This window comes from Drosophila albomicans, chromosome 3, assembly GCF_009650485.2.
Source record: "Drosophila albomicans strain 15112-1751.03 chromosome 3, ASM965048v2, whole genome shotgun sequence".
Taxonomy (NCBI): Eukaryota; Metazoa; Arthropoda; class Insecta; order Diptera; family Drosophilidae; genus Drosophila; species Drosophila albomicans.
The window spans coordinates 34,312,481-34,327,454 of record NC_047629.2 but is presented as its reverse complement, the minus strand read 5'-3'; the positions used below and the strand labels follow the sequence as shown (position 1 = coordinate 34,327,454).

Genomic DNA, 14,974 nt, shown 5'->3' with positions numbered 1-14,974 from the left:
GCTCAAATTTATGTAGAAATTTTGAACTGGAGACACGCTAGATTTGACTAATTTAATTTGACGAATATGTTTTTGCCACAATTCTATCTGATTTGTTGTAATATCGAGGCCAATTATTGTAATTATTTTTTCAACACCGTTATGATTACATCAATGGTTTAGGAGATCCTATAATGGAGATAAATTTAAAATTTTAATATCATATAATGTGTTTATTTAAGTAAACCCTCGATAAAATGAACAGAATATAATGTGTTGTTGAATTTTTTAAATAACTACTTGTATATAGCTTATCCTCCAATTCTTCAAACTGCGAATTTTACAAAATAAGAAATACATAAAAATAATTAAATTCGAGAATTGTTTGTAATATGTTTTTATTGTTATGTCAACATTGCAATCTTCCACAGTCAGCTTGAAATATATACATATTTCATTTTTACGTTTTTTCTATTTACCTGAGGTGGACAGGAAATTGCAAAAAAATATATATATATTATATATATTTATATATGAATGGTTTCGAATTTGTTATTTTATTATTCACGTAATTTAAAACAGAAATTATTGCAGAAGTTAGATGCAAAAAATAATTCACGAAATTTTAGATCAGTGGTAACTTATATATATAAACCGACTTGTAAAGCCAATTTTGATCTAACTTAGTTCGGCAATTTTACACTGTTTACTCTCAATACATAACATATGGAAGTTGGACGTATCCTGTTTAACTGGTCAAATGCTTTTAGCTCAATTTGTATTTTGTGTTCTCCTTCCACATTTCCCATTCTATTTTCAACATCAAAATACATCTCGAAGGGTTCGTGTATGTACTTCGTCTAAAAATATAAGTATTTCATTTTGTTTTATATATACATATATCACAATACTGAATATGTTTATAATATCTTACCCCTGGAACATTAAGACAGTTGTCCTTTACTTCCTCGAGATTCGTTATGTGTTGTCCCCAGACTTTGTACCAATGTTGATTCTCATCAAAGAGTAATGGACAGAAATGAGGCATTTTCATCTTGTAGAGAGTTGGCACCCATTCTCGACGATCATATTTGAAAATCTCCAAACTACACTGAAATCCACATTTCGTAATTCGTCATTATAGAATATTAATTGGAACTCACCTGTATGCGATCCGTTTTCTGAATATTCCATACCGTAGTAAAATTTCCCGAAAATTTTAAATTATCCTGTGGCCGGTCTATGGTCCACTCTGTCAAATTTAAGAGACCATGAATATTGAGTACACTCTCCGGTTGATTTGAGCAATCGCTGAATAACTCATCATCTTCAAACTCGATTTTGTATCGGTGGGCTTTGGTGAAGCTTAAAATTTTGATGGCTACTGCAAATAGCACTAACATTGCACGATTAAACCACATTTTACTTTGACAAAACCTTTAGCTTCCCTTTCTAATTTATGTAGAAATTTTGAGCTGGAAACACGCTAGGTTTGATTAATTTAATTTGATGAATATGTTTTTGCCACCACTTTATCTGATTTTTAGATTATCGCTAATTATTATAATTATTTTTTCAACATGGGTTTGATTGCATCAAATGTTTAGGGGATCTTGTAGTGAATTAAAATGCAATTTCAATTTTATATAATGTGTTTACTTACAAAATATCCTGATATAGTAAACAGAATATAATGAGTTGGTGAACTTCTTTAATAACTGTTCGTTAATTTTTATATAGTTCATCGACCAATTCTTAAAACTGCGAATTTAACAAAATGATTAGTATGATAAACATTAGTATGATAAACGTATGATTTTATTGGTTTGTCAATATTGTAATCTTCCACAGTCTGCTCGAAATATATATTTAATTTTTACGTTTTTGCTGTTCACCTAACGAGACAAGGAGATGGCAAACAAAATGAGATATATAGATGGTTTAAAAATTATTTTTTATTATTCACGACAATTATAACAGGAATTATTACATTAATTGCAAAAAAACAATTAACGAAATTTTAGGTAAGTGGTAAGCCGATTTGTAACGGCAATTCAAACCTAACTTCTTTCGGCAATTTTACAAAGTTTACTCTGAATACAAAACATATGGAAGTTGGACGCATCCTGTTGAACTCGTCAAATGCTTTTAGCTCAAATTGTATTTTATGTTCTCCTTCCACATTCTGCATTCTATTTTCAAAATCAAGATACATCTCGAAGGTTTCATGCATGTACTTCGTCTAAAAATATATGTATTTTTTTTTTTTTTTGTTTTATATATATATCATAATAGTGAATATGTTTATAATTGCTTACCCCTGGCTTAAAACACTTGTCCTTTACTTCCTCGAGATTCGTTACGTGTTGTCCCCACACTCTGTACCAATATTGATTCTTATCAAACAGTATTGAACAGAAATTAAGTGCTCTCATCTTGTAGATAGTTGGTACCCACTCTCGGCGTTCATATTTGAAAACATCCAAGCTACCCTGAAATCCACATTTCATCATTTGTCATTATAGAATATTAATTGGAACTCACCTGTATGAGATCCGTTTTCTGAATATTCCATACCGTAGTAAAATTTCCTGAAAATTGTAAACTATCCTGTGGCCGGTCTATGGTCAACTCTGTCAAATTTAAGAGACCATTAATATTGAGTACACTCTCTGGTTGATTTGGGCAATCGCTGAATAACTCATCATCTTCAAACTCGATTTTGTATCGGTGGGCTTTGGTGAAGCTTAATATTCCGGTAGCTACTGTAAATAGCACTAACATTGCACGATTAAACCACATTTTACTTTGACAAAACCTTTAGCTACCATTTCTAATTTATGTAGAAATTTTGAACTAGAAACATGCTCGATACCATCAAATTATCTTAACATACATGTTTTTGCCACAACTTTATCTGATTTTCTGTAATATCGTGACTAATTATTTGAATTATTTTTAAACTCCACAGCTATTTTATCAATTGTAACTTAGAATAATTTATATTAATAATATAATATCGTCTATGTTGTTCACCTAGATCACGAATGATCTAGATACTTTATGTAGTTGGAAAAAGCTGTTACCTACATTTCATATCGAACAAAAAGTTAATGTGTTTTTCTGCGCTTCTAGCGGGTAGAATTAATATACAAGTTCTTAGAAAAAATATTTTGAATATTAAAGTTTACCATTCAATACTTAATATTCACCTCGTTTTGAACCCATAAATCCCATGACTTTTTGTTCTCACACAATTTGATCACATTACAACATAGAATTGGTTCAATGTGTGTCAACAAGTATCGTTGAATATTTATCGTTCAGCTTGATTTTTTTGCTTCTCAAATATTTTGTGGATCTCTTTTTTTATAATGAGTCATTTAAAAAGTTGTCGTCTAAAGAGGTTTAATAATTTTCAAGACAATGTGTATTAATTTCCAATGACTGATAAATGCGATTAATTAACAAAGCCATCTCCTTGATTTATTAATAAACTGTTTATGCAAACAAGTTCTACAATTAAATCATGCCATAATCTAATGCTGTTTAATCACTCAATAGTAAAACCAGGAACAGATTGTTTGTTATTGCTATCATGGAGTTTTTAAATGGAAATCGCTGAGTTTGGTGAAATTATTAATATTTACGATTCATTAAAAAAGCATGCGTAATCAGCAATCCGTTTGAATTTTTATCTTAACATTCATGGTGGTGTTTTTAAGGTGATTTTTTGCAGTTGAAAATTACCGTTGTGCAGAGTTTAATGGAAATTGAGTTGGAGTTTTTGTTTTGTTGTTGTTGCGCCTTAAGTATCATTGAATATCCTGAGTTGCAATTTAATTAGCAGACAACCCTATTAGCGCGCCAAAGACAGACAGAGATACACGGCCAGGTGTCATAAAGACGGCTGTCGTTAATTGCACAAGACGAGACAGGTTGTGTTTTATTTGGTATTTTTTGTGGTTGGAACGTGTGCAGCATCCATAAAGCCATTTAAGCCAATCAGAATGGGCCACGACAACGCTATTAATTACACCGAAAAGTATAAATCTGGCATTAAGCAAACGCCAAAAAGAAATGCCAATGAAAGCCGTAAGACACTTCCTACTGTCAGTGCGGCCAATTGGCCAAGAAGCCTGAGCTGAAGACAGAGACAGAGACAGAGACAAGTCGACCGCCTGGCGCGCATGTGCAGAGACGTCCCAAATTACAAGCTATAAAAATTTATGAGTTCCAAAGACAGCAATAGGCGAACAAAGTGCGCGCTAAAGAAAAGAAGAAGATAAAGAGAAAAGTAGCTACATAGCTGGAAGATGCAGCGCCATAAAACAGTTCTGCGCTTCGGTATCACAGAAGCCCAAGCCCAAGCCAAAGCTGCGCTACCGGTTTGCAGCGAACTTGGTCAGTGCTTTTGCCTCAATTGATTGCAAATTAAGTTGCAGTGCTGCGACTGTATGCAACGTGTTAAAATTCAATTACAAGCAGCATGATAAATCATCTGGCAGTATCTTGCACTTCAATTTTTGCAATTCTGTACTTCGAAATCTTGAAATCCACCTTCAAGTGAATCGCATCTCTCAGGCAATTATCTTTTAACCCTCGATTTGTGTGGTAGTTTGACCCGCTTTAGCAATTCCACACGCAATCTGTATAAAGTATGAACTCGCTGCAATAACTTTGTAGCTGCTACTCATACTCCCAACGGCGGACGCTCTGCTCTCTGATGGCTACATCATGCGCTTCCACTTGATTTACGTCTAACTGTAATCGAATAATATATCAGGCAAAATGCTAGCCAGGTAGCCCCAGCCAACCAACGACAACCTTAGTCAAAAGCTCAGGCATAAAATCAATTACATTGACAAATGAGCAGCTGACAAGACACGCAGCACAAAACGTTGGATTGGGGATTGAGGCTGTGAGGTGTGCAGGGTTGGGAGACACTGTGTCAATGCGTCCCCCCAAAAAACATTGGCCTGCAGCAGCAGCAGCAACGTCAGAAGCAGCAGCCTTGGCATGCTATGCAATCTGTTCTGCGACACACGAGAGAATAATCTGCCGTTTTGGGGCACGCGGCACAAAACATTGTCATCCTCAAGAGCTACCATCAACCTCCACATCCACATCCACATCGACAACGACATCGGCAATGCCGATGCCGATGCCAGGCCATGAATTATGTGACTTATTAAAACGTCATTCGAGCTGACAAGTTGCCGTTGCCACAGTCTACCTACCAAACGAGCACACACAGTTCCCAGTTCCAGTTTTGAGCAGCCAACTCCCAACTCTCTTCTGTCTACCTCAAATGTATCCCTACTCCATCGTAGTAGCTGGGCCTTAGACTGGGCAGGAAACTTCTAATTGTTGTGTTCCCTGGCACTTTTTTTTTTTTGCCTTTTCATCTATTTTCTTTATTCGCTCTATGCTGTCTTGTGTTCTTTATCAAGTGGTCGCCACTGTTTATGCTTTGGCATGTGGGTAATCAATGAGCTGTCCTGATTGCTGTTACTCCATCAATTTGCATTTATAATTTTCAAATTGATTGGCCTCTCTTTTTTTCCGTTCATTGCTTTTTCTCTCTCGCGTGGCGCTTTGGAGTTGTGCAAGAGAAATGGAAATCTCTATGATGACAGGGCTATTGCAGACATTATATAGTAGACAGTCGAGATAATTATGACGAGGAACTGCAAAGCACTTTTTAGTGGTCTATTAAAGTTTACTGATATGATATGATAGAAAAGATATCAGGCAAACGTCTGTGGCTGATTTTATTAGCAGAAAGTGTAGTAAAAATTTTAATAGGCTATATTTAATTTTAATATTAGTAAGGTTATTATTTACTAATCGATTTTAAGCTCACATAACGCTAGTGAAGTTATTATAAACTAAAAGTATTTAAGCTCGTATAACGTTAAATTTATACTAAAGTGAATATGTTTGAAAACATTTTCTATCAACTCTTTCATTTTTTTTGTATATTACTTTATCTGTATCTTTACTTTTTAGGAAAACATATCAACTTTATTTTCGAATGCTATGTCGTTTTTATATAACGTTGTTTGACTTTATTTTCTGCTGAAAGTATTTTTCATCTCATGCTTAATTTGGTTTCTCAAAGACGTAATTACATATTATAATTTTTTAATTACATTTTTGAATTAGTTTGTAACTCAAAAATCGTACTTAACCTTCATAAATTTTATTTTATTAAATTAAAAAATATACTATGATTACTCACCTTAATTTCATAATTAAATGCTGCTTTCTGATAAATTCTACACTTTTCTTTAATTTATTTGATCTATGATTAGCTTATTAAATTAAATAAAACTCTTTGATAACTAACTGCTTGATATATTTACAAAAGTTAAAAATTTTCTTATTAAATCCATTTAAGGTAACCCAGTTAAAACATGCTTTGATAAAGTTGTGAATAGCTTCTATTTGACATAATGACATACTCTGGCTTCTATGCTAGTTTATTTTGCTGTTGAATCGCTTGTTCTTCTCTTTCTTTTCATAGCTAAGATCGGTGCCCTCGTCTAACTTTTGAAATGAAAATGTTGATTGCATTCATGCTGGCTTTCATTCAATGCGTGGTTCAAGGCCAATAAACTTTACACATGTTGCAATTATTTGTAGTCGAGCTCATATTTATGCCGACAAATGTCAGGCATCATCATCATCATTGTGTGGAGTAAAGAGGGGTAGAGATTTACCATTCAGCTGTCAGACGTTGTGCCATGTCTCACCTGCCCACCTAATCCCGCTGTCATGTTGGCCAATTTGTTGTTGTTGCTGTTGTTGCTGTTGTAGCGAACGCACTAATTAAATTTAATTAAAACGTGTCAACTGAGCTTGTCAAAACAAATTCGTTACACATTCAAGAAGCCAAAAAGAGAGAGAATCTGGGGTAGGATGTGGGATGTATGATGTGCTTTATACACATTTATATAGACTTAAGTATACATATATATGTTATAAAGACGAATAACGAGGAACGCAAGAGGAGCGAACGCCAGCTAACGATAAAGCCAGCAAAATGGCTCATTAAAAACTTTTATGCTGATGAGATGGCGACGCTGTGAAACTTGGCCAAGGAATGCGGCTAAGAAAATATATGCGTTTAGTTAATTAGAGGCGTAATAATGCACGCACACACACACTTGTTTATACTCAACACACAGATATTAACACACCTGTGACCTACTAACACTGTCATACACCAGCTTAACGTGACTCTTTTGCCGGCTATTCACATTCACATTATTCTGCCAACGATGCGTGAATTTTTTGTTGTTGCTTCCCTTTTTTTTCTTGCTTTTGCTGTGCGGTAGCTCCTTTTTATGTCCAGACACGGCATCTCATAGTGATGTGGCATATGGTGAAATCACAGTGTTTTAGATGAGAAAATTAACAGTGACTTAGAGAGCTCCATTAAATTTTGGTCGTTTTATCAACTAGTCAATTTTATTTTTTTACACCTACGACTTTGTGCTTTCCGACATTCACTGATCGCTGATCTACGAAGCATAATTTATGTATATATAGATTTCAAATGACAAATACAAAATTTGTTGTGTCGCTTTAATTTCATAATCTCATTTATTAGCCTCATTTCAAAATAAATCTTATTAAATATCTAATTGCTAATTAAATAAATGAAAGCTTTTGTGTAATATATAAATAATATCAATTTAAGCAAGCCCACAAAAGTATGCTACAAATATTTTCCAAAAGTCAACTTCAAAGTGTAAGCTAAGAATGTCAACATGAGATATTATAGTATTTTATTATTTAAGTTATTCTAGATTTTCGTTTGAACATTTGTTGTTTGTTATTTCCTTACCTTGCGGTTATTTGTGTTGTGTTTATTCATTGTCCCATCTCTAACGAGTGCAGCAGGAGTTATGTATTCTACTTCTACCTTGCTCCAAGCATGCCTTTTTCTATCTCTCATTCTCTCGCTCACTCACTCGATCTCTCCATCTCTCCTTCTCTCATGCTGCAAACACACCCGCGGGTGTCGTTAATTGAAATTATTATACTTGTCTGTGGTATCATAAATGCGACTCGTTAAATTTGTATGTATGCGCATGTAAGGCGACACTCACACACACACACACACACACACTCACTCATATCCTGGTACCCTCCCCATCCCCCTCTCACTCTGTCGGTTGTCTGCTCGGCGAGTGTCACTTATTTGCATGGAGCGTTTGGTTGGGTTGGTTGAGAGGGAGCCGCTTTGCCTCGCAGGACAAAATGGAAATTTGTAGCCGCATTGCTCATGGCGTCGCCGTCGCCAATTCCCCGCCATCCCGCCCCCTGCATCTCCTGTTGCATGCAACACATGTGAGTTCTTGTTGCTGTTTTAATGTGTCAAGTGTTTTATTTGCGCGTGTTACCTACTTTGATTTTATTTGCCCACTCAGAGGAAACCGGGGAAACCATCCTCGCTTCTCACTCTGATTTTGGCAGCGTGTAGGGAGTGACAGAGGGGGGGAGAAGGGAACCGAGACAAGTAACATAGCGATATGGGGGCGTTGCGTTACCCTGCCGACTTGCTTTTATGTTTAATTCATGCGCAAATTGTCGCGGAAATCTGGCGTCAAGTGTATTAAAAGCCGTGCGCTGCTTTTGATTTATGGCACAGTTGGTGCCACAGCTACGATGGTTACACTACCCACTCCTCCCCTCCCGTATCTAGACCCCCGATCTCATCATCATTTCGCCTTCCCCCTCTATATAGCATTTGACAGTTTTGCTGCTGCTCCATTGGGGGCTGGCCGTCAATTTCACTAGCCAAATGAAATTGTTACCGTCGACTAATTTATGTGCGGCATTGAAGTCTTTTTCATGCTTAATGAGCTGCCACAGTTGTGAACATTTAAAGAGCACTTTAACAGCATGAGTGCGTTGGCAAATCCTTTCATACTTGCAACTGTTAAGTGTGCATTGATGTGAACAAAATATATAAGCGGAAAAACTCAAGTCAAGTTCATCTGGTGAATTTCTAATGAAATTAGCAAACAATTACACCGAAATCGAGAAAATAGAGTGGGAAAAAAGAGGATTTAGCTCAGCTAATTAAAAATAAAAAATATAAAAAAGATTATGCTTGAAGCATACGAGAAAAATTATTTAAGGTCTGAATTTTAGGTTCGATAATAAATACATGAGATAAATATTTCCAAAACGGATTGTAAATCAGAAGCAAATGCTAATTTAATTTAGCTTAAGGACAGAAGACGAAATAGTCAAGACAAGTTGTCATAACTGATAACAAATAAACAATAAAAAGGCTGAAATAATTAAATCCATTATTATTTTAACACAGTCTAATACAAACTTGAACAATATTTATAAATCAGTAAAATTTTGTACATAAAAGTCAAGCTTAATTTTTTTTTTTAGCAATAGCACTGCCAACAAAATCGATGTTTTCGAAATCACTGGAAAAGAAGTCTGGCACCTAAAAGTGAAATTGAAGTGGAAGTGTTTTCTGTGGCACTCCTGAATAAATGCAAATTGTATTTAATATATAAATATTTCTTTTCAATTTTCAATAAGGAAGATTGTAAATAATAAAATTTACTTACTTCTTTATTTTCAATTAGTAAATGAAATCTGGTTAACAATAATTAATTCTATAGATTCTTTTGGATCGGAAATCGAAAACCAATAATAGAAAATATTTACAGCATTTTTAGTTGTGATTGTTGCTAATTTCCCATACTATCGCATGCTAAGCATTAACTCTCAAATTTCCCTTTAAGCTATTGAGTTACGGACGTAGAAGAAGACAACAGCCATGTCGAATGTGTTCCCATAAAAGTAAAGAACACGCTTAAGGCAAGGAGACAACTGACATTATCGATAAGCTAGCCGCATCTTGATGCAATTTCCGGCTGTATCAAACGAAAATAAATCTTATCTGGTGCAGTCATTCAACCTAATCAAATAGCTACTGAACAAGGCGTCGCGACGCGATGCTTCGCTACCATTTTAATCAGGCGGCGGTCAAGCCAGTTGATTGTGACTTGGGGAGCATTAACTGCGCAGCGCAGTGAAAATAGTTGGGGAAAAACTAAAGAAATGGCTGCAGGAAAAAAAAAGAAGAGAAGCAACAAGTGGCAGCAATGTTATGCTGCAAGTCAATAATTTTCATAACTGCCACTAATTGAGACATTAACTATAATTGGCCTTAAGTGCAGTCGCGATGCGCGATTCACCAGCGATTGGCGACGCTAAAGTAGCGACAAGGTCTGGAAAAGCGTTTAGGCTCAGTCAAGTGTTAAGGCCAAGAGCATGACAGCATTAGCAGCCGACAGCCAGCAGCCAGTTTGGCTAACAGGGCGCGAAAAGTAGCAATTTTTTGTTATGTTTAGCCCAAAGGGTAAACGAAGTAAAATGCTGCGGAAAAACGTGGAAAACTCAACACAAACAAACACACACACACACATATGGCGCCCAGTGTCTGCGGGTGATTGAACCTAGAGAACAGCTGCTTGTTCACTGGGCCATGAAATTGTCGGGCAGATCAATGCCAAGGGGGAAAAAATGCAAACGCAAAAGAAAAGGCAAATCAAAGTGGCCAAATATGTCAATAAATTAAGTGTATTGCAGCTCGTGTTCTCGCTCAGGTGTTAAATTGTCTTCGACCTGGTGGGGCAATAAGGGGTTAAGACTGGCTGGACAGATTTGTCAGCGCACGTGTTGCAACATGTCAACTGCGTAAATAAGCGCGAAATTGGCCCAAACCAATAAAAAGGTAGCAACAAAAAAACCCACACAAATAAAAAATGGCAACAGGAGCTAAAATCCTTGGGTTCAAGGCAGAGCGACGAACCATGAAACGTACAGCGACAGCTGTTGGGGATTTTGCAACACTGTTCGCCACCACCCACACACACACACACACAGAGAAACACACACGTACACAGACACATTTCTAGCTTGTGGCACACTTGGCGTATGAGTGATTTATTGCCTTCGACTTTTGACCATTGCTCTCATCGCTCCAAATCAAATAATAAAGTTGAAATTAGTTGCGGTTACAAATGGAAATTGCAATAGTTTATCCTTTTGCTTTTCCTCTTTCTCTCTCTCTTACTCTTTCGCATTCGCTTTCTGTGGTAAACAATAAAATTGATGAATTGCAAAAAGCGAACAAAGTTTTTGAGGTGTTTGGTTGAGTGGAAATAAGTTCGATTGGCGAAATGAAGTTGCCAGCAGCACATCAAGTTTCTCTATTGGCATTTAAATGATTTGCGTTTTTGCCAGAAAATTGATCTGTCACTCAAAATTAGGTTAGATGTTTATTAACTAAGGGACTCAATTGTAAAGTGAACCCAAACTAAACGAATAAATTAATAGTTAGCTAATTTTCAATGCGTATTGTGATATACTCGTATAAATGGAAAGATATTTGTGTTCTAAAATAGTAAACCTATCAAATATTGTAAGTCACACAACATAAATCGTCTGACAAATTTAGCAAAATTAACTATTCACAATATTTTTGTCTCTATTTAAGTCAATTTTAAAATGTAATACATGGAACTGAATATGTAATGTTCATTAATTGTTACTATTGTTCTTTATTGCACAGATTAAGCAATCATAAATCGAGAAAGAAATATTTGACAAAAAAATTAATAAATTGATTAGAATTTCTTAATACAAGAAACAGATGAAACGTTTAACACATTTTTGAATTCAACACTTTCGTGTTTCGATGCACCTTTCACTGTTTAAGTAGATCACAATAGGAGGTTAAATTAGCTGCGTTTAAGTTTGGGCAATAAAAAAAGTAAAACCGTTGAGAGTGCTAGACTAAAATCTACTCTGCGCTCTTTTTATTATAATGGTGATAACACATATTGTTAAAGTTTTAAACATCCTTATTAAAGCAGTTCTTTGATTGTAGCTTTACCTTATCTCACTGCTACTTTCCATTTTTGAGCTGCCTAACAAAATTTGAGAATATATTTAGAAACTCTATTCCAATTTAATATATTAATGTTCATAAATAGTTACTATTATTGTCAAATAAAATTTGCTCAAAATGTTAGTAATATGTTAACAAGATGAGTGGGATCAAACCCTTTAAATAAACATGATCTGCCTACTCAATAAAGTAAACAACACATTTAGATTCTAAAATCAACTGTTTTTAAGAAACGGACAGACCGACATGTCTAACGTATTTCAATTCAATTATTGATGCTGACCAAAAATATGCTAATAGCTTTCACTACCAAAACTATAATACACAGTAATAAAGTATACATAAAAATACTATAGTGCGTTTATAGCAAAGTATTTCGTTTTCGATCAACTCAAGTTGCAGCAAGTTGGCGAAAGCTTTTTCCGTTAGCATAGCTGAATGGATACTTGCAAACTGATTGAAACCATCTATCAATGCGGGCTCATAAAATTTGAGCACCCCGGTGAACAGGCCTCCTAAATCATAGACTCAGCCAGCTGGCAGCTAGAAGGCAAGGCAGGCAACTTGCAGCTGAACCAACCCACAAACTGATTCCCAGAGCTTACAAGAATTTCTCCTGGAAACACTTGACGACAGTGCGAGAGAGTGTCCAGAGAGAAAGAGAGAAGCATGAGAAGTGCCACAAGTGTGTTGAGTGATAAAGAACATGTTAATGGGTTTTAATCAATTTGAAATTTTTTCACTCTTGCAGTGTTTTTTTTTTCTGGGCTGTCAGAGAGAATGTGTAATATGTGATACGTACTCGTATTTATGCATAAGGCTGGGAGTGTATGTTGTGTATATATTTTAATGATACTTTAATTTGCGGCAATTAAAACGGTAGAAGCAACAGTGGCAGCAGCAGCTGTACGATGATGAGGTGCCACGGTTTCTCCCTCAGCCGTTTACACAATCAGCGAGAGCTTGCAACAACAACGATGACTCGACTCCTCATCGCGCGTTGCAACTCCTTGGTGGCATGCATAATGATCAAGTCTCAAGAGCGATTTCCGTTGTTGTCTTCCTGATTTGACTTCGATTGTGCCGGGGCCACCTGTGTGTGCTGTGTGTGCTGAGAGATGTCTTCTGCTCTCAATGCTTAACCAGCTGCCCAGACCAGTCCCAGCCACACAACTTGCTCTCTACTTCCCCTCTTTCTCTCCCTCCTGCCTTATCTGATTTGTTGCAGAAGTTTTCCAGCCAGATTCAATTAATTAACGGAACTAAAGGAGCTGCTGCTTGACTGATGCGATAAGATATTGCCCTCGATCGAAAACTTATCAGTTGTTGCTGTTTGATTGATACATTTATAATTGGCGCATAATAATGCCTGTTCATCGCTTGTTGCCTTTAAGCACTTGCCACACTTTCCAGTAGTTTCTTCCTCTAGGTCTCTCAACTAACTCTCAACTACAAGCACAACATGTTTTCCCATAATTACGGTTTCTTGTCGAACAGAACTGTCTCTTCGCTGGTTCTTGCTGTGGGGTGTTTGTGTGTGTGGTTAAATTGCAGTGCAAATTGATTTTAAATTGTTTAACCAAGTAGTTTGCTAGATTATTGACTAAAACGTTAGTTGCTCAATGCACAAGGCGACGAAGAAGTCCTTAGCATAAATGGCAAATTGATATTGCAAATTAAACGACAACTCAGCAAAGACAGCTTGTTTCTTCTTGTAATGCTTTGTTTTCTCTGGGAACGATATATCTTGCCTGGTTTTCGCAGACTAATATATCTTAAGATCTTATTCAAAGCGTAAAATTGAATTGCTTTAGGAATTGTTTGCTCATATAAACACTTAACATAACATTGTGTAATAATATGTTTTAATCAAATTCACTGGCTTAAATAGATTCCAAAATGATTCTACAAATATATGTTTCTTCCTATATTGTCAATAGTTTCTTAAAGAATAAATGCTCTTTCTTCAAATAGAATTACAAGAATTCATGTCATTAAGAATATTATCTTGCTGGTATTACTAATATTGATTTTAACTTTATGTTTCTCTTTCTTTTTAGTATGCTTCGCTTGATTTGAACTCGACAGTAAATTTTGTTTTAAAATTTGATTGAACATATGAATATTTTCTTCAAATCACTGCAAATAAGCTAGCTTTGAATAGTATATGACTTTTTGAGAAGTTATTGCTCCTTAAAACACAAAATTACAAAACCGAATGAAGTCTAAACTTATATCACACAAAAACACTTTTCGATGGCAATAAATTTTACACTTAAAAACAAAAATTTCTATTACTTGTCTTTACTACATTCCACTGAAGAGTAGTTATATTTTTTAGCTGAAGTTTATTAACGAATTGTGTAATGCATATAGAGGAGGATCATAACTCTTGGCGCACATTCTTAACAACGAACAACTTCATTAAACAGCCACTCGATTCATGTAAACTCATCGTCCAGATGTTCTTGAACAACTCGAAACGAGACTCACGAGTCTCGACTTAATATACCAAAAACAAACATTAGAATCTAACTACACTTTACAGGTTTGCTGCATCATCATCATCAACATCATCGTGTTGTGTGTTGTGTGCTGTAGTCTTGTTGTCTGTTCCACTCGTTCTCAACACTCTCGCAAGCGTGTTGCTTTCTCTCTCTTTTTTGCTCTGTCTCACGTAATTGCCGCGGTGATCTATTCAAATTTCATAACATGTGTCAAAGTCAAAGCAAAAAGGCCGTTAAAGTCGGCCTGGTCCTCAGCTGCCTCCTGCTCCTACTCTTCTGAACTCTGTTAGCTGGTAATCTCTGCAGTGGTAATAAGATATGCTCATTGCCTTCGCACATGGCCATAACTAAGACGAGTTTTTCGGGGGACTTGTTGGGCTGCTGCCCCGCAGTGCAGTGCTGGCTACTGCTTCAACTCGACACTTGGGTAAAAGTCACTTCATTCTTCCTTTTTTTTTGGTAGCCACTCCACCCATTTGCTTGTCTGGGCTTGATGCCCCGTTATAACAGCAGTCAGACAAAAACCAGT

At 35.9% G+C, this 14,974-nt stretch overlaps 1 protein-coding gene across 1 annotated transcript; it reads right to left on the bottom strand.

The window, feature by feature from the left end:
- Nucleotides 1–150: 150 nt before the first annotated feature.
- Nucleotides 151–14,521, bottom strand: LOC127565398 (uncharacterized). Its single transcript, XM_052003561.1, has 7 exons — nucleotides 14,485–14,521; nucleotides 2,524–2,756; nucleotides 2,298–2,471; nucleotides 2,086–2,221; nucleotides 1,143–1,363; nucleotides 914–1,090; nucleotides 151–168 (listed from the first exon to the last, which is right to left on the bottom strand). Exons 1-7 carry the CDS (start codon nucleotides 14,513–14,515, stop codon nucleotides 151–153), a joined length of 990 nt encoding a protein of 329 aa, XP_051859521.1. The 5' UTR covers nucleotides 14,516–14,521.
- Between the last annotated feature and the right edge of the window lie 453 nt (nucleotides 14,522–14,974).

What these genes read in the sequence shown, in the direction of transcription:
- LOC127565398 (XM_052003561.1), bottom strand. Translation starts at nt 14,515, where the DNA reads ATGATGTTGATGATGATGATGCAGCAAACCT. An exon ending in ACAAGTGTTTTAAGCCAGGG is followed by an intron (nt 2,222 to 2,297) that starts GTAAGCAATTAT and finishes ATATATTTTTAG; the next exon opens with ACGAAGTACATGCATGAAAC. An exon ending in GATGCGTCCAACTTCCATAT is followed by an intron (nt 1,364 to 2,085) that starts GTTTTGTATTCA and finishes TGCTATTTGCAG; the next exon opens with TAGCCATCAAAATTTTAAGC.